We start from the raw sequence: 19,905 nt of genomic DNA on the forward strand, positions 1-19,905 counted from the left end.
GTCCTTGGTCTGATCCATGAAGGTTTTCCATGCATTGTTATAGAAAAAGACCAAAAATCATCTATTCAGAGCTGCCACAAACCATCCTTTATATGCCTCTTTCTTTCAGAGCATCTTTCCTCCTGTTTTCTGATCACATCACATATGCAAGGCTGTGATTGTCCCTCATTATGCGTACACAGTGCAGCCTTAAGGCACTTCCACGGTTCAGACACCAATGCAAAAAAAAAAAAACAACCACAAAAAACCCACAAAATGGAACTGGACCCTCTTATTTTTGCTGTTGACCTACATTCTGTCACTTAATCACAAACTTCGCTTTCCGTTGTGCAGCAGGAGAGAGGACCTGGTATTGACATATTGTGTTGACTTGTTTAAAAGGGAATTGTTACTGAATGTCCCTGTCACCAACCAGACATTTTTCATAGCAGGATGTACATCTCTGGGGAGTGTCTCATGTTATAAGAGCAGCAAGAGAAGGAGGAGAGGAAAATTAATAAATAAAGGCATCTGACTTACGTGTGCAGGGCATGGAGGCAGCGTCGTTCTCTGCTCGGAAAAATCCCGGGTCACAGGTGCAAGAGGTGGAACCTTCCAAGATGGAGAAACTGTGAGGCGGGCACTTAGCACAGGCAACATCTGTTGAGAGGGCCTTGTAGTATCCAATCTTGCAAGCTTGAGGAATGAAGGGGGGGGGACAGAAAAGAAGAGCTATTACTGGTATAGGACTTGATAATAAATTGCTACCTCATTTACTCAGCATTCAGACATGGGGGCACTTTTGAAAGAGAAAAAATGATGTCTGCTTAGCACCGGGAGAGAAATTAACCAGCCAAGGAGCACTTGACTGCTCGCTCTCCAAGCAAGGAAGGCAATTTTTAATCCCGATGAGACCCCATTAACAAGTAGGCCTGTAGAGCTTACAAGAGCACCTCTAAGCATGTCCATGTAGCAACTTGGTTGGAAAATCTGTCTCATTTTCTTCCCTGCGTGGGTTTATTATGTAAACCCCATTTCCTTGCTTCCCACCTGCAGACACTCTCACATTGCAGTAAACAGGGTGCAGTTGTTTTAATTCCATGACTACTTTCGAAAGGCAGCTGATGGTGTGACACTGCCAATTTTTGAGATGGAGCGGAATAAGACCCTACTGTGATTGGCAGTCAACCTCTTACTCTCGCATGCCCAGAAAAGGCAATTCTCCCTTCTGCAGAAGCCAATTAATTTGCTTTCCTCTTCCCAAGAGACAAAATCAACACTCCGCCCCTGAGCCAGAGCATACCAGTGGCTGCACTCTTTGACGCCAAGGCCCCATGTGCAGCAAGTGTTCAGTGACATCACCTTCATAAATATGATGCTTACATGGATGACTACTTTTACATCATTGGGATTAAAAAATATATACTCTTAAGTATCATTAGGAAAATCTTTTGAACAGTGGCACACATGCATGTCCCTCTAACAAATTTTGGCTAGGGCTAAAAATAAAAAAAAAACACCATCACCAGACGTTGAAACAGAGAAAGTCAACTAGGCAGCTTTATAAAGGACAAAGAGCAAAAGAAAGGATGGTTACGGATAATATTTACAGCATGACTCACTTTCATGTCTCTTATTTTTATCACACAGTCTACCTTTAGAGTTCCCTTGCTCTTTGCTTCTACGCCTCCAGTAACCAACATGCATTTGCTTTCAGCTATTCTCCCACTCACTCCACATTCTTTTATATGATTTAATTTCCCCCACTTTTATGATGTACTTGTAACAGCCATGGATTTTTGCAACATGTTTGTAAAGGAGCAAGTCACTTCACCCTTATTAACTGAGGCCATTTATGGAATCCCCTTAACAAGTCAAAACTTTACGAAGTGTGGTGCAGCGTCCATAAAAATCACTGTGGGATCAATCTTGCCCTCGCTTGCTTCGGCTGTCACCGGACCAGGGAATCTTATAAAAACACATAGCTCTGGTGACTAAGATTTATGCTTTCAGCGTTTACACACATCACATAATTAGATAGGGTTCAACTTGCAAGGTGCTTTCTGGCTACGCTTCAAATGGCCTTGGGGCTTTGATTAAAATAAAAAAAACCCCACAACACTGCCAAGGAGAAGCAAAGGGGTCAAGCTCAGCCTCCCCACATCAAACACAATTAGTCCCCAAACACAAATGCAAACCTACTGGGTATGGTCCATCATTCTGCCAGCCACATCAAACAAAGACAGTTTGTGTAAAAAGAATGACCCTCCGCAAAAGATAAGCAGCTAAGAAGGTACAAATTACTGTTTCAATGAAGAAAAACCTAGGTTGAAGGTCTTATGGAGGAGGTAAATTAATAGATCTGATGTAGTTGGCATGGAAATTCTTTTTTCAATGACATTTTTTTTAATTTTAATTAAACAAGATCTGATATCCTGAGAAAAAGGTAAGAACGGTTTGAAGCTTCTTGGAATTTACAGTGATGATAAATACTAACAAAGCCTGAAGTTGGACTGGATTCATTGTATATCACACTGACCCATTTTCCATCCTGACCTGAAAATCCGCTTCCAGTGCAGGAGCTTAGTGCAAAAATAGTTCACTTCTCACTGCAAATTTAAGTTGGATGCACACAGAAGTTTGCAAAATTATCCATGACATCCTCTTCGATTGCAATTATAAACCTGTCAGGCAATTTTATCCTCATGAAGACCTACAATTAATACAATAAGTTATTTCAGACTGGTTCTGATTCTTGGGTGACCCCAGCAAAACAGGGAAGTACAAGCTGGCAAAAGCCAAATACAGTGGTACCTCGGGTTAAGAACTTAATTCGTTCTGGAGGTCTGTTCTTAACCTGAAACTGTTCTTAATCTGAAGCACCACTTTAGCTAATGAGACCTCCTGCTGCCACCGTGCCGCTGCTGCACAATTTCTCTTCTCATCCTTAAGCAAAGTTCTTAACCCAAGGTAATATTTCTGGGTTAACGGAGTCTGTAACCTGAAGCATATGTAACCCGAGGTACCACTGTATGCTGAACATTTCTTATCGCACTGTGCATCTGTCAGTTTTCTGTCTATACGCAGGACACATAAACATTACAAACACATTGTTCTTGATGTCAAGGTAACATATGCTGTCATATGTGCTTTCAATCATGTTCTACAGCTGGATTACGAGAAATCAATTACAACAATTCTAATGTTCTGGACTTTGAGACAACTTCACTGTTAGCTGAGAAACCAAGTTATATTTAAAAGGAGTGTTAACTACGTCACATGTGATGTCTGTATGTCTGTGAAAACAATGCCACCAGTGATGGGAACCTAACCTGAACAGTAAATATTCATTGGAAAAGTATGTTTTGATACGTAGCCCAAATGTGATGGAACTTTCACCATAAAGATGCAATTATGCAAATGTGGTCATCAATTAATTTAGTTAGTCTTACTGGATTCTTTTGGGCTGTTTGAATGTATATCATTTGAAACCTGCATTGGCATATAGCTTCAATGTGAAATATTCCCAAAGGGCCAGCCATATTAGTCCATAGCAGCAAAAACATCAAAGTGTCTTATGAAACCTGAAACACAAACCATTTTATTTCTATGGCATAAGATTTAGGGCATAAGATTTATGTGTATCATTTGTTGTTGTTATTTATGTATTATTTTACCAAACTGAACTAATTTCTTTGATTATTTTATGCCGCATACTGCTTTGGTGCTTTTTGCAAAACAGCCAAAAAATGCTATATATACATAAATAAATAACCTCCCAAATGACATGTATGTGTGCCCTAGCATTCCTATATTCAGACGAAAAACCATTAATTTTCTGGATTTGAGCATTGTGGCTTTTGAGGTTTGTAGTATTGGCATTTCCTTATAGGCAGCTTGATTCTCAAATTGAGCTGTTCTGACAGAAAGCAGTAAAGGAAGTTGGGAGGGGAAATCCAGGGAATCTGAGCTCGTCAACTAATTCCTCTCCCTATCTGCAAAACCTTCTCCCTTGCAGTGGCCAAACGTCTTTTAAGAAAGAGGATCCATTAGAAAACCATACAGGAATGAGATCATTTCCCAACCACACTAAAAGGTACTTTTGAGCTTCTCTCAAAACTATTTTATGTCATATGAGGACGATGTCAATATGGACGTTGTTAATGGCACAGCCTGTAAGTCGCAGTAAACCACAGCAAATACCTTCCTACTCTGTTTCACTCTTCCACATGCTACAGTCCTTAGCTTACTTACATCTGAACCCGGAGTCATGGTTTCTTTGGCTCCCAACAAACCATTATGTGTAGTCAAGATCTGTGGAGTGGAACAAACCACAATTCCTGGTTCAGACGTAATGCTAAGACAGGCATTATGGTTTGTTTCTTCCATGTGCTGGTGGACAGCAGTCTAGAAAAATGGGAACACGGCAAATCATTAATTGCGTTTTTACTGTGACGTTTAAATGAGGCCAATGTGGGATTTAAAAAACAAACAAAGCATTTTTATACTGAATATATTCTAGCCAATGCAAGCTTTCCGTTCACATTATAGACCAATTTAAGCAAAGAAACACATCCCCTACAGGCAATTTGGGGCTCTTTCCTCCATTTTTAAGTCCATGTGCATTGGTTTAAAAAGGCTTACTGAGCCCCAAAGTTGCTATTCTCCCTCCCCCCCTTCCCTTTCCTTCCAAGCATTACATTCTTTTCCTTTCTACTACATTAAACCCAGTTCATTAATTTTTCAGGACCCAAGGAAGCTCTCTCTAAAGCTCTGTCTGAGGCAAACAGCCATTTTGCTTTAGCTGTAGAAAATCCCATAACTGAATTCACGGTTTTCTTCATTTTGCTGTTTTCAGATTCAATACATTCCAGCTCTTGGCACCTTCCTCTATTTGCTAATCCACTGCATTTGTTCAACATTTCTTTACATCTTGATAGACTTCTATGTCACAATCTAATCTAGCTCTAAAGGGTTTCTTTTTCTTTCTTTTTTTGGCACGGAAAATCAGCTGACACACCTATTATGACTGACCAAGGCCCTTTCAAAAGAAAACAAACTTAAGATATTATACAGTATTTCTGAATGTTAATGAATTGGTAGAAAAACAAGCAAGCCCGCATAGATTCCCATTTCCTGAAAGTCTTTATTGCACACTCAAGACAATCCTTCATTCTTTCCTTTCTCTTGGGAGGATTTTCTGGAGAGGACAGAGCGTGAATGGCTCGCAAAAGATGTATTCTTGCACAGCTTGCAAAAGATGCCATTGTAAAAAGATTAGGTCACATGAGCAGTGCAAACTTTGAATTCGATTCCCTTAGCTTTGCCTTAATTAGTTCTTTCCATTAGAAAGAGAGAGTGAAACAAGGCCAAGGGGAGGCATTTTCTTTTATCCAGATCCCACACCGACATGACAAGGTTATAATTTAATACAGGGGTGGAGGACCTTTTTCCAACTCGAAGGCCGCATTCCTTTCCGGGCAGCCTTCTGGGGGCCACATGTGGGTGGAAAAATGAGCCTGAAGTTTACCTTTGTACAGTTGGCTACTTTCTACACATGCATGCCCTGTCCCTGACGCAGGCAAGAAGAGTTATTATCAGTGGTCAAAGAAACACCCTGGCCAGGCAAAAACCCTCGAGGATGGTGTGAAGCAGGGAGTGTTGTCTGGAGAGGGTTCTGAGGGCCAGACAGAGAGCCTGGAGTGATGCATTTGGCCCCTAAACCTGAGGTCGCCCATCCCGATTTAATACATTACTGTCTTTACAATCTGGACAGTAAACACTCTGAAACAGGGGGAAACAAAACTGTGCCGCCTGTATGGACTCCCTGGCCCCCTCCCATCACATTAATTTTATTTCTCATATAGGTAGTCTTAAATAAAGTCACAAGTACACATCCTTCTGTTATATTATAGCTCCTTATGGGATTAAGTTGTCCCCAAATAAATTGGAATTACCGGTATTTCACCAAAGTAGCACCATTCCAAATATAGCAATTTGCAAACAGGTATTGTGTGCAGAGAGTACCTAATGGGTCACAGGTATGCACAGGAACCATTCAACAACATGCTTTCCTGTTAACATTTCAGCACAACAACCAATATCAACCAATGCATATAGAAGGTGGACTTTGGGAACTAGCCTTTACACACTTAAGCCCTCTTCAGAGGTTCTGTTTGCTTGCATGCATGAAGACAATCCCCAAAGTTGGTTAGTTATTACATTTATATACCACCTTTGTCTTCCAAGCAGCTCAAGGTGGCGTATCTGGTTCTCCTCCCCATTTCATTGTCACAATAACCCTGTGAGATAGGTTAGGCTAAGAGATGGTGACTGGCCCAAGGTCACCCAGTGAGGGAAACTGGGATGCTGTGTCAAGCCTTGCCCTCCTCAGTGGACCACTCTTTACATCTCCCTTCCCCATTTGGAGGATGAAGTTACGAAACAATGAGTCTCCTCTACCTGTGGAGACTCCTTGCACCTTGGAAAATTCAAGGTTCTAAGATACATAGGGGGGCCTTCAAAAGTACCGGAGGATCCCCACTTCACAAATATCCTCCCAACGAGTGGAGAACCTTAAACACAGGAAAGGTGATGCACTGGGGGGGACAGGATTAAGGCTTGCCCAAAGGCTCCCACTGTCCTTTACCCGGTTACCTTCTTGCAAATAAAAACAATGTCCAGATAGAGCTATAGCGGCATTCAGTTCAAGTTCAAAGCCACTACTGTCCCTGTAAAACAGTTTCTGAATCAGAGCAAATGACTGCCAAAACCCCTGTGCTTTATGCATTAGCAAGGCTTTCCTCATTGCCGTATGGGGAGCTAAGAGCCAGCGAAAGGAAGCCCACGTAGGCAAAGGACTCTGTATATCAGTCATCCAGCGTGATCAAAAAACTGTATGTCTCCAATTAATATGCACACTGTCCTTCAAGAATGCAGGCATGCTGTATTTGTCATGCTAGGGAAGCCCAATTGTATACATTATATGGGCTGCTACTAAATCCTGTTGAGAGAAAAAAGCCACATAACATTGAATGCCATATAATGCTACTGAAATGCCATATAACACAGTGCCTGTGTTATATGTGTTATATGAGGCAAGTAATCAGTAATATATAGATGGGCATGCCTGGCGCCATCTTTATCCAGTTTTAGGTGCCAAGAAAGGTTCTTTTTAAAGGCCTGTTTCATTGCAGCCTGTTTTAGTAGGGCAGGACTTGTAGCCTGAGGGTGGTTGGTTGGTTGTTGTTCTTGTGTTTATCATATTATATTTATAAAATTTATATACCGCTCTTCATCTGAAAATCTCAGGGCAGTTCACAAGATAACAATGCAGTTCACAGAATGTAATTTGTGCTTTTATCTTGCATTTTTATATTGTATTTAAAGGTTGTGTACCGCCCTGAGATCTGCGGATGAAGGGCGGTATACAAATTTAATTAACAAAGAAATATATGAATTATTTTTTTAAAAAAAGTTTTTATCATTGTTTTAAATTGATTTTAAAGGAAGTCGCTTTGAGTTAGACTGTAAGGGAAGTGACTAACAAACACAGTACAATAATAACAACAATGTATTTAATGTATTCATTACAATCTACCTACCTGCCTACCTACTGATGTGTATACTTTGAGTAGGGCTTTGTCCTATGAACTGTACTTTAGATCCCCAAGGATACAAAGCCTGTTTACTTTTGTTTTTGAACAGTAGCATAATATGTAGAGGCTTCAGTAACAAGGCAACATGTGTAACAGAGGAAAAATAAACTCTTTAAGGAGGTAGGCTCAAGTAACCCACTTCCTATCAATTGTCTGCAAACAAAAATAGCAACAGCATTACTTTTTTAAAAAATGCAAAAGAAAAAAAAAATGCCTTGCTAGTGTGTTGCTGAATGCATTCTAGACTGATGATCACTGGTTTACAATATCGAGAGCACCTGCTACCTTGGAAAATAGCTGCAATTTATATTTTAGTGGCACTCAGTGAAATAAAAAGATAGACGTTCCATCTCTTCCCCTTCCCCTCCCCTCCCCCTCCCCTTTAAATAGATTCTTTTTCTCAAATTATAACAAAACCACATCTGCCACACAAGCGGATAGCTTCTTCTTAGCTCTCTTTTTATTGTTATTACCATCTCTGAACAGATTTCCGGGTGTTAATTATAGAACTCAATTGTTTCGATAGCCTCCCTTGATGAGCTCTTTACCCCACACCAAGAGACCCCTCAGTAATTGTGCAACTGTTTGGAGTCCCAAAGGCTTATCATAACTTTTTGACAAGCTGTCCTTTTATTGGATCTTTTGACCCAAATGTCAAAGGGAGGAGAGTCACCCCTGTCTCCATGAGACAAAAATTTCAAAGGTTTTTTCCTTTACCCAACATCTGGAAAACAATTCATTTTCAGGCCATTAGTATCATATGCACAATTGTCTTGTGGGGGGGAGGTTAAATGTGAAGGTTTTAAATAGAATGAATATGTCTCTTGCACACACACAAAATGCAGTATTTTCCTAGTCCAATCTAATTACTCCGTGCAGGGCTTCAAGGGTGATATAGATCCTTAGAATTCTGAAGGACTGGTGGGAAATGAACTTTCTCTAGAGCCCTGCTTACATTCATGCTGTAGAATTCAATGTGATGGACCAAATTGCTAAATAAAAACAGCTCCCTTTGATCTTGGGCACTGTTAGCGTCTTGTCTCCTACGGTTAGAAGCTGCACCGTATATTGGAAATTAAATATAATATCTGTATTCTTTGCATATCCACATATTGGTGAGTTAAACACTTTCTTTCAAAGTCAAATTTTAATACTACATCACTATACAAAAGGGAGAAAAGGAGCAACCAGAGATATATCCTTATTTTCTAATTTGCGGACGCTCTAAGGAAGTTTGATTCAGCCTTGCCAGCCAGTTGTCCACTTATCTGGGGTAGGTAGGAATTATTTTTGTTTGAATAGTAACTCTGTTTGTTATACTCCCCCCACCCATGAAACCAACCTAGGGTAGTAGTAACACTTCATGCACATTGCCCTCCCTCCAATTTCTTTAGAAGGCTAAGTTGTGTTTAAGGGCCAAATTAATATTTCACGCAGAAAAACAGCAGAAATCTGAATGGGTGCTATTTGTAGACTTGCATGCATCCATCTGGATGACTCTTAAGTAATTCTATTTGCACACCACCTTGATTTTTCGGTATATGGCTCGTAAGTCTGTGTCTTCTGCAAAATACACTATGGCGAAAACATTATGACAGCCAGACTAAAAGCCCTCAATTCATGCCCCCCAGAGGGCTAAGGGGAAACAAATTTGGGACACAGAGGTAGGAGAAAGTGTGGAAGTTGTACTTCACAAGCAGAAGTCCTTTCAGGGATGTCCAAAGTCTGTTTTGGGGGCCTAATCCGGCCCGCCGGTCAGTTTAATCCAGCCCCTATGGCAGTTTATTTCCTGGGGTAAAATCCTAAAATAAAAAAAGCTCAACATACAACTTCAATCCTAAAAAAGGGTCAACAACTATGATTGGCCCTTCAGTCGGCCCTCATGGTCCTTCGCTTCATCAAATCTGGCCCTCTTTGAAAAAAGTTTGGACACTGCGCGAACGGGACAACTTTGTTAGATACAACCCAAGGTCTTTTTTGAAGCCTCTCCAATGGTTGCTGCTCAACTCCAGGAAGTAACACATTGTGTTCTATTCAAGCTTTCTAAAGAAAGCAGCACAGCAGCTTAAGAGTGCAATATGAGATACAAATAACTGAGACCTCTAGAAAGTTAAGGAAGAATGACAATTACTCTCTGGTTTCTTCTGACAGACTGAGGGAGAAACCCTTTCTATTTAAATTGCTTGTGAGTTCCTAATGTATTGGTGAGAGTTGGGAAATACAATTAAAGGAAAATAAACAACACCATCTTTTAATAATGGAAACAAAGATTTAGGACTTGACGGTGGTGCAGTGACAAGAAAACTTATTAAATTTATCAGCCATCAGGTTTTTGGTTTTCCACATTTAAAAAGGTAAAGGTAAAGGACCCCTGGACAGTTAAGTCCAGTCAAAGGTGGCTCTGGGCTTGCGGTACTCATCTCACTTTCAGGCAGAAGGAGTCAGCGTTTGTCCACAGACAGCTTTCTGAGTCTTGTGGCCAGCATGACTAAACCGCTTTTGGTGTAATGGAACACCATGAGAGAAGCCAGAGTGCACGGAAATGCCGTTTACCTTCCTGCCTAAGCGGTACCTATTTATCTACTTGCACTTGCATGCTTTCAAACTGCTAGGTTGGCAGGAGCTGGGACAGAACAATGGGAGCTCACCCCATTGTGTGGATTTGAACCAACAACCTTCTGATTGGCAAGCCCAAGAGGCTCAGTGGTTTAGACCACAACACCACCCACGTCCCTGTGGACTTATGTATTTAAAAGCAGTCTCTAATGAACAGTTCAGTAAATTGTGGAGTGCATAATTTTAAAGGGAAAAGATGTAGAAAACAGTAGAAGGACATCTAATGAGCTGCACTTAACAGGATTCATTTTAGGATTACTGCTAGCAACGTAGACAATGCCAAGGTAAACATGACAACTTAGTGCAGCTTTTAGCAAAAAAAGGCCCTGTTGTTTCCTGGTATCAAAGCACTAAGTGGTAATGTGATGTTTAGTGACCTTACACTTGAATAGTTGTTCACATGCATCATTCTGAACATTCATACACTAGCACTATAGATCTAAAGAGGAAGCTATAAAATGTTAGCCTTTATAGTTATAAATATATGGTTGAAATCAAGTTTGTTTTAAATCCCAAAACCTAGAAAAGGATTTATTTATTTTTAACGCCCACCAAAATGCTTCACAGCAAATGAACAGAGCTTGTGGTATATGGCAGAAATGCTTCACAATTTCACAGTGCTGGAGGGTATCACTAGGTATTCTTGGTACCCACTTCAGGGCCATTGACATTGCAAAGATTGCTCCAACTTGCACTTGAATTCCCCCTTCCCCTGCCAATTGAGTAACATTTAATACTGGTGTCAGCAGCAAGTGGTGCTGAGCGAACAATAATATCTGAACTAGCTTTCCCATTTCAAACTGCTCAAGCTGCTGCTATGCTTATTATAGGCTTCATCTGAGTTGGGAAATTTAATTGCTTCTACTGAAAGATGTTAAGATTCAGGAAATGAGTCAGCTAGTAAATTTCAGGGAGCTAGCCATTTTTAAGGAAAAACTCAGCGAGTCATTTCTCTCTTTATTGAAGCAAGTAAGGGCAATCCGCGATGACATTGTTAAATTGGCACTTTTAAAACCTAGATCAGTGAAGCTTTCCTTTTCACGTGGAAAAACGAATGCCTAGATCATACAGGCATGTCTATCTTTGATGACTCAAACATCAAGTGATGATGTGCACATGTGAATAGTCCATCACACATTTAGAAAACTCAGGTGAATCTCTTTCATCTTCTTACATCATACAAAAATGTGTGCTACATACCCAATCTATTATTATTATTATTCAAAAAGAAAAGAAAAGCAGCTTAGGAGGGAGGTTTTTCCCATGCAGAAGCAGCCTGGGAGAGGATGCTTAACCCTAAACGGTTTCGAAGTAGGATTTCCTAAAAACTATCTTTCCCCATACAAACCTGTCTGTAAATAACCTCCTTTTCTGATGCCCTAATTCTTATGCCTTTAGAGCAAGAGCTCTCCAACTCCAACCCTTAGAGCCAACTTGGGACAGCTAAAAATTACTGAGGCCCACCATTCACAAAATGGTAGTGCAGGAGCAGAACCAGTCACAAAATGGCAGCAAATGGAGGCTGAGTCTGACATAATCAGCCAACAAAGACTTCATAATGATATCTGATCCATCTTTGGAAACTGCAACTTTCTTTGCCACAGTGCTTCAAGCAGGATTTGCTGGTGCAGAGCCTCTAAATGTAAGAGTCATACATAAAATTATTTTAGCCCCACATGCCTCTCAAAGTTTCCCCCCCCCCACACCAACCATCATTTCTTCTCCCATTCTCCTTTCACACACAACTTCTGCCTTATTCCCCATCCAAACCTCAACTGACAGTTCCTTTCATCCCTCCTCCTCCCACTGCTTTTACTTTTTCTTCCCATAACATTTCTCATCTCTTATTCCCTTTCATTCCATTCTCACTATTGCTATTATCATTATTAAGTACTACACTTTTATCTCACTTTCTAATTTCCTTCTTCCTTTGGCCCTTTCCTCTCAGGGGAGACTTTCCTTCCCTTCTCCCCCTTTCTCCCACTCTCCTGGACTCTTTTACTCAGCATGCAAGGTGTTGCTACAAACTATAGGTTATGGTACATGGTATGGTACATGGTACATGGTACATGGAAGGCAGGTGAGGACACACTGGGCAAGCTGTGACACTGAGGGCCACCTGAAAGCAGCCTACAGTCCACCGATGGGTCCCAGTCCACTGTTTGCAAAGCACTGCTTTAAAGGTTATGTGGGTGGCTGACAACCAGGGAAAGATCCTTTGTGGTGAGACCTAACTCTGGAACTGAAGAGTCACCTGGCACCATCATGATTATCTTTCGGGTGCCAGACTAGGTTTGTCCTGTTTTATTTAGTTATGTTCTTAATGCATTTATGCCGCTGCTTAATTTGCTGCTGTTAGTTGCCAGTTTTAGGATCTTTTATTGCATCTGCAGATTGGAATAGGGAAACACAGGCAGTGTAAAGATTAAATATCTCCACCCTCCTTGCATTGCTATTCTCAGTCACCCCATTCCTAAAAACTCCACTTGAACTCTGATGCTTCCACTTGCACATAACATTTAGCTGGTCCCTCCGACTCTCCAGTGTCCTTACGCACTGAGCAGCCAGTGTGCAAAACGCAAATGAAAAACATGCATGCATGAACTATTCCCAATTTCAGCCTGGATAAATTCATGGTGGTCCAGCAGCAGGTTGCTTTATGTGCAGAAAAAACATTGGTCTTTTCCTATAACATCAGAATCAGCGGGGATTACAAGCTAGCCTACTAGGGAAGCCTTTACAATCTCCTCCTCTTAAAGCTTACTAATTGCCTGAATCCTCACATTAACAACCCCTAATCCCATTGTCAGGAGGCCTGCTTACAAGTTCCTTTAACCACTGTGGGGGGAGAGGAAGCAGAGATCTGCATCTGTAAGGATCCTCCAGTCTTCTGGGATTATCACTCATCTCTTAAAACATTAACAGATCAGCAAAAGGGCAATTAAACTCCCAAAGTTAGATGAAGGCTGTGATAGTGCACAGAAATCTCTGGACTAGAAGAAGGGCCAACATTTCCTTGCCCTTCTTCCACCAGGGGCATCGCTACCTGAACAAGGGGCTACTGGGAAGCAGTGCAGAGTTAAAGTATGGAACTTTCTCCCACAGGAGGCAGTGATGGCCACCAAATTGGATACTTTTATGAAGGATAAATTCATGAAGGATAACGTCATCCATGTCTACCAGCCACAGTGGCTAAGCTTTGCCTCCATGGTCGATGCCAGTAATGCTTCTGAATACCAGTTGCTAGAAACCACAGGAAGGGGAAGGGCTCTTATGCTCAGAGGTCTGCCATGAGGGTTTCCCACAGGCATATTTGTGAGTAGCCAATGTGATAACAAGATGCTGGTCTAGATGGGCCATTGGCCTGGTCCCGCAGGCTCTTGTCTTCTTATGAAGCAAGAAACTATCACCAGATATCATGAATCCCTCAAAAAATGGGACATTCCTCCTATGATTTGAAAATTGGTACCCATGTGTCAATGCAGAGTTAAGACTACAGTCATACCTCATGTTACGTTGGCTTCATGTTACGTCCCACGGCAACCCAGAAGTACCAGAAAGGGTTACTTCTGGGTTTCACCACTCGTGCATGCGCAGACACATGAAGTGACGTCACACGCATCTGCAGAAGTGGCAAATTGCAACCCGCACATGCGCAGACGCGCCACTGCGGGTTGCGTTCCTTTCATGTTGCAAACAGACCTCCGGAACGGATCCTGTTCGCAACCAGAGGTACCACTGTATTGTTTGCCATAACAGAGAGCTTCTGCAGTAGCGATAACAATTTTACATGGCTGCTCCCTTACACACGTCAAGCAACCTGTCTAGATCCTATCTCATCTCAGCCACTTTTTTCTGTCCCTATCTTTCTGGATGCTGTCTCTTGCCTGAGAAATGCACAAAGTTCCACATGTGCTTCTGCTGTTGCTTTTGTTCTAGGTTTCAAATGGCCAGCAGGCCTTTAGAGCCTGAAGAAAAGCAGAGATAAGAGAGGGCAAGAAAGATCAGGCCTTGCCTCAATAAAGATGTGCTATACTGGGACTAGGAAGGGTTCTGGTAACACTAGGAATTGTGTGATGGGGAGACATCCCTTGCATATACTGGACATCTGAAATGGGCTACTGTGGTGATATAAGAGGTAGGTGGAAGCAATAGAAATCATTCCCCAAACTGGCATGCCACCAGATCTTGTTGGACTTCCAATTCCCATCAGCCCAAGCTAGTGTGGTCACAGAGCAGGGATGATGGGAGTTATAGTCCGATACCGTTTGGAGGGTATCAGAATGGCGAGCACTGCAATAGAAAGTTGTTGGGCTGTGATGACACAGGGATTCAGAAGGAAGAACATTTTCCTGCTTGGTGGCAAATCACGCATACATCATAAATTAATTGCAGAAATTAATTGCATGCTTGATTTTTGGTACTCGAGCTTACGAGAGTCCCCAGCAAACCTTAATAAAAGAGATCGAAAACAGTGAACTGGTCCAACTTGTTCTCCTTTTAAGCTTTAGCAAGAGCAGCAGTTCAAAATTGTAAGAATGACTAAGGAAAACCTATCAGAGTGATCTTAAACATGTTACTGGAAGTCCCAGTGGAGGTTGCTTCGATGTGAGGAGCTTAGGATCAGTCTGACTTCCAAATGAGCAGTATCATAGCCACCATGAATATTAATTTGAGACAATTCATAGATACACCTCCAAAAGCATTGCATAATGATCCCCATAAAAACTATCAATCCCTGTCTAAGCTGTACATCAATCAAAATACTAGCATGCAAATCATATCCATTAACAGCTCCATACTTGATTACCCATGACATTTCAGAGAGGGCCATTCGTTTGATGAGTTGCATCCGTCATCTTTACCCTTTGATATTTTGGATTCACCAACATTAATACCACATTACAACTGCAGACATTTTAGAGAATAAGACACTTTTATGCCAGTGGATAAGAAGAGAGCCAGAACACATTTTTCCCTGTTCTTCCCGAAACACAACAATTCTGCGTAGGTATAGTAACTTCTAAAACAACACCCCCTTTGTTGAGTGACAATAACTTCTCCATGTAAGTTGGTGGAAAATTCAGGACAGATAAAAGAAAGTAATGCATGCAGTTGCTTTAAAAGGATAATTGCCACCTAAATAAGAAGCTATAGGGAAGCAGCACAGAGGCGATATCATCCACCGCCCCATAGTTCCCATGGAGAATAGAACCAATTTGCACTAGAGCAGAGGTGGAGAACCTTTGGTCCTCCATATGTTGCTGATCCACATTTCTTTCCAAACCCATAGAGCATAGGCAATAATCAAGACCAATGGGATTTGCAGGCCAGCAACATCGGGGGGGGGGGGGGAGCCAAAGTTCCACACTGGAGCATTGGGTCAGAGCTGAAACACCATTTGGCAAAATATCCCATGGTCCCTGCTTTGTGTCTGCTTGTTGAGAATGTAAACTTGTTGAGAATGTAAAAAGAAAGAAAATCAAGTTTGCATCAATGACCTATCCATGTTTCCAATATGTACCATATTTTTCACACACTTCAGTTTCCTATATTCAGAATACAGGGTAGATACGGATAACCCGAAGCCATGTTGTGGCCACTTTAAGCTTATTATGTGGGACCTGTAATTAACTGGCAAATAATCGTCTGTAAATCTCTGATTGTGCAATTAAGCCCAGCATTACCACCCTTCTGAGGCCACTTGAAAATCTGAGGATCCAAAGAAGTAACAGAGACGGTAGTGTGGGGCTTATTCCAAGTCAGGCCAGTGGTCTATCCCTATCAGCTCTCCAAACAGCAAATAGGGATCTTTCTGAGTCCTCCCTAGAGGTGACAGCACATGAACCTGGGACTTCCTTCATGCTTAGCATATGCTCTACCAGTGAGCTATAGCCCAAATCAAAATTGAGAAGCTACTGCAAACAGAGTACTAAGTCAGAACATTGGCCCATCTAGTTCAGTACTGTGGTACCTCTGGTTATGAACTTAATTCGTTCCAGAGGTCCATTCTTAACCTGAAACTGTTCTTAACCTGAGGTACCACTTTAGCTAATGGGGCCTCCCACTGTACCGCCATTGCACGATTTCTGTTCTCATCCTGGGGCAAAGTTCTTAACCCGAGGTACTACTTCCAGGTTAGCGGAGTCTGTAACCCCAAGTGTTTGTAACCTGAGGTGTTTGTAACCCAAAGTACCACTGTAATGTCTACTAACTGATTGGCAGTTTTAGGCAGACAACTTTTCCAGTCATACCTGGAGGTGGCCAAGTGAAACCTGGAACCTTTCAGCATACGAAGGGTGTGTTCTACCAGATAGTAAAATTGGGTTTAACATAGTAACAGTGTGGTTACTTGAACCATTAAAAGCACAGGGTAAAATTATCCTCCTCCTCCAATCATTATCATCCCCATTATGTGAACTGTTGTGATTACAATAAGTGAGTGAACTTCTTCTTCTTCTTCTTCTTCTTCTTCTTCTTCTTCTTCTTCTTCTTCTTCAGACCTGAGCACAACAGCACCGCTCAAGCACAAACGCTTGGAGTACCCTTCACTCTAAAGCAACCATACATGAAGACACCCATAGCCATTTCTGTGATCCTGGCATCTTGGAAAAAGGAAACCCCCATCATAGAAATGGCTCTAGTGAGCATCTAGTTCGACTAAACCAATTCCATGTGATTACACAGACAACCAAACATGGCCCTCCAAGTCTCTCTGTCTGGCCCTGGAGACTTGAAACTCTCAGCAGGCCATCCCTCACCACCCCTGCTCCTGGTTTTTATGCAGTTGGGATGTAGCCTACTAAATACAGAAATCAGAGTCACATCCCTTTGTCCACCAACTTCTGTCCCTGACCATGCCTCTGACTATACTCATTATTGACCACAGAAGTGTGCCCACAAGAAAATGTGACGGTTCAGCTCTGGCTCAAAAAGGTTCCTCCCCCCACCATAGAATATTTTCAGAGTATAGGATAACACAGAGAAAAGAATTGTTATCTGCTGGTGCAAGCTGGCTTTAACCAAAATCTGAACTATCCCAAATGGTGCTACAAACCTGCTATCGGATGTCTCACCACTGCTCCACCAGAAGATTAAAAAAAGGGGAGTTAGCCACATATGGATTTATGTTCCATGCACCAGTTTGTTTGCTCCATTGCCAACCAACTGGCTATACAATACTGCTAAGCCAATTAGATGCCAGCAATTTAATGGAATACACTTTGAGATCATTACATAGAGCAAAGTGTTAAAGTAGTTATCTCATGTGAGATAAAAAATCTTGCAAGTCACACTAAGTATGTTCACTAAATATGCTTCTCAGACTCCTTTCCCAATGACTGTGGGAGCGTGAAACTTGTTCAGCTTCAGTTTACAAGAATTTTACATTAAATTCCTCAGAAGGTAGCACAGATGAAGGTACTCGAGGGAAAGCCTGCAATCGCTAAACCTTTTTGTAGCTGAAATTTCATGGTCATGCTGCATATTAAACTGGGAAATAATAGGTTAAAAGGAAAGGAAGTATGGTTGTCCCTTTGTGTGATCTCAAGGTTTACAATTAAGAATAAATTCCAGCAGCTTTTGGATTTCTCCCTTTCCTCCAAGTGTCCCCTCTTACCACTGGAGAAATAACAAATGGGGGCAAGGCCTAGCACATGAATTCCCTGTCCTCTTCTAATTTGTCTTACTCACAGCACAATCCTGTGGATGTTTACTAAGAAGTAAGTCCTATTGCATTCAGTGGGGCTTACTCCCAGGTAAGTCTGCAAAAGAGCTCAGCTTTACAATTTTACCGGATACTTGGAGAGATTAGAGCAAGCCCAGCAAATCTTATCCATGTATAAATTATAAACCACTTTCAGTTATGCCAAGTAAATTATCATGTAGAGTGTGAATATGCTGATTTGTGAGATATGGGGCTTTACCACAAACAAAGAAAAAGAAGCCAAGAATTTATCTTGAGGGAAACACATGACTTACAGCACTGCAATGTGATCTGTTCAGATTGAAACACTACTGTGAATAAAACTAAAACAACAACAACAACAATGTCATGAGACATAGAAAAAGATGTGTGGGACACACAGTCCCAACAGCAGTTTTATTACATTACCAATGTATTTTAAAGTATTGCCCAGTCACAATAACAATATTTATGTCTTAAGGCCAAAGCAGAGAAATATGGAGGAGCTATGATCAGATAATTAGTTTAGTTTAGCTAGCTAGCTAGCTACACACACACACATCATCATCATCATCACCCCCACTTGGTTTTCTGGCCTACCGGAGACCTATATTATTCCTGGTATATTATTCAAAATAAACCATTTTATTTTTAATAGTGTCTTGTAATATGAAGCTCTAGTTATAGCAATGCAGCTGTTCTGAGCAAACGGTGTGGCTCTTAGTTCTGTAGATTGCATATGGAGACACTTTCCCCATGGTCTCATGGGCCATAACTGTCAACTGACTAAAGTTTAGGGATAAAGATGGTGCCCAATAATAATCTAGTCTGGAACCAAGGCTTCTGGATTCTGTATTAGACTCCAGGCCTGCTACATGCAGTGGGCCCCAAGTCCATTCTGGAAGTTTGTGGCAACGTAGTTCACAACCTATAAGATGCCTGTCTCCCATACTTCAAAGCTTGACTAAATCAAGTCTTCTATTCTGTAGCTGAAAAGTAGTAATATAAATATTGGAAACAGAGTATAATAAGCAGTATTGCCCGGAGGTCCTTGGTACTCCAATAAGAGTAGCCATGATAAGCTTCTCTGTGCAACCTAGACTGGGGAATCTATTTTGGATCCACAAATCCAGCCTAGAATTTTGACAGAGTAGAATATACTCTCAAAAACCTTTATCTTGCTTCTCTGTTTTTTCCATAAGACATAAATATCGTTATTGTGACTGGGCATCACTTTAAAATACATTGGTAATGTAATAAAACTGCTGTTGGGACTGTGTGCCCACCCCTACAACATCTTTTTCCATGTTACATGACATCCCCAAGTTCTCATGGTGCCCATGGACAGGGAGAAATATCCAAACTGCATTCCTAATCTCCTTGCAGCTACACAAGGATATCAGTCAACAAGCTCAGGACTTTTTTGTTTACAGAGTGCAGCTGATATGAAAATTAGTAGCAGAAACACATGGGACACTGTTTTTGCAGAAGTATCTTTCAAAGTGCAACTGCTGTTTAAAATGCTCAGAGGCCCTTACACTATTTTGCCGCCCTTATCGCCTCCAGTTTTGGCCCAGTATCTTAATGATAAGATTAAAGCTATCAGCTTACAGTTCCTATGTCATTACTTTTATCTCGTTTCAATAAAAGGTATTAAGGTTTAATTTTACTGCAATGATTAACGGAATGCTCTCGGTGACATCCCAATGGTGCTTGAAATGGCTTAGTACAGTGAAGCTTTAGTGTATCAGTGACAGGGTAACCTCATACCAGCAAAATAAATAAATTAATCTTTTGTGCGCGGGAGAGCCGCCTGCAGAATTCATAGCCATTTTCCCACCGATGTCAAATTCACAAGGAGTGATCTACCTGCAGCCAGGCAATTCTGCCCAAAAAACAGCAGGCAAAGCCCAGCTATCTGGGTTTACTTCGTGACTCCTGCACAGCCCATTTTAATTTCATGCAAAG

The 19,905-nt window shown here is 41.4% G+C and overlaps 1 protein-coding gene across 2 annotated transcripts in view; it reads right to left on the reverse strand.

The window, feature by feature from the left end:
- The window catches only part of EPHA4 (EPH receptor A4), a 154,068-nt gene that overhangs the window by 90,196 nt on the left and 43,967 nt on the right, over positions 1 to 19,905 (reverse strand). For both annotated transcript variants that reach the window (XM_083742079.1, XM_083742080.1), the window contains exon 4: positions 520 to 675. In XM_083742079.1, coding sequence (XP_083598205.1) covers positions 520 to 675 — 156 coding nt within the window. The remainder of the gene's footprint in view (positions 1 to 519; positions 676 to 19,905) is intronic.

This window comes from Podarcis gaigeae, assembly GCF_964106915.1.
Source record: "Podarcis gaigeae genome assembly, chromosome: 5".
Taxonomy (NCBI): domain Eukaryota; kingdom Metazoa; phylum Chordata; class Lepidosauria; order Squamata; family Lacertidae; genus Podarcis; species Podarcis gaigeae.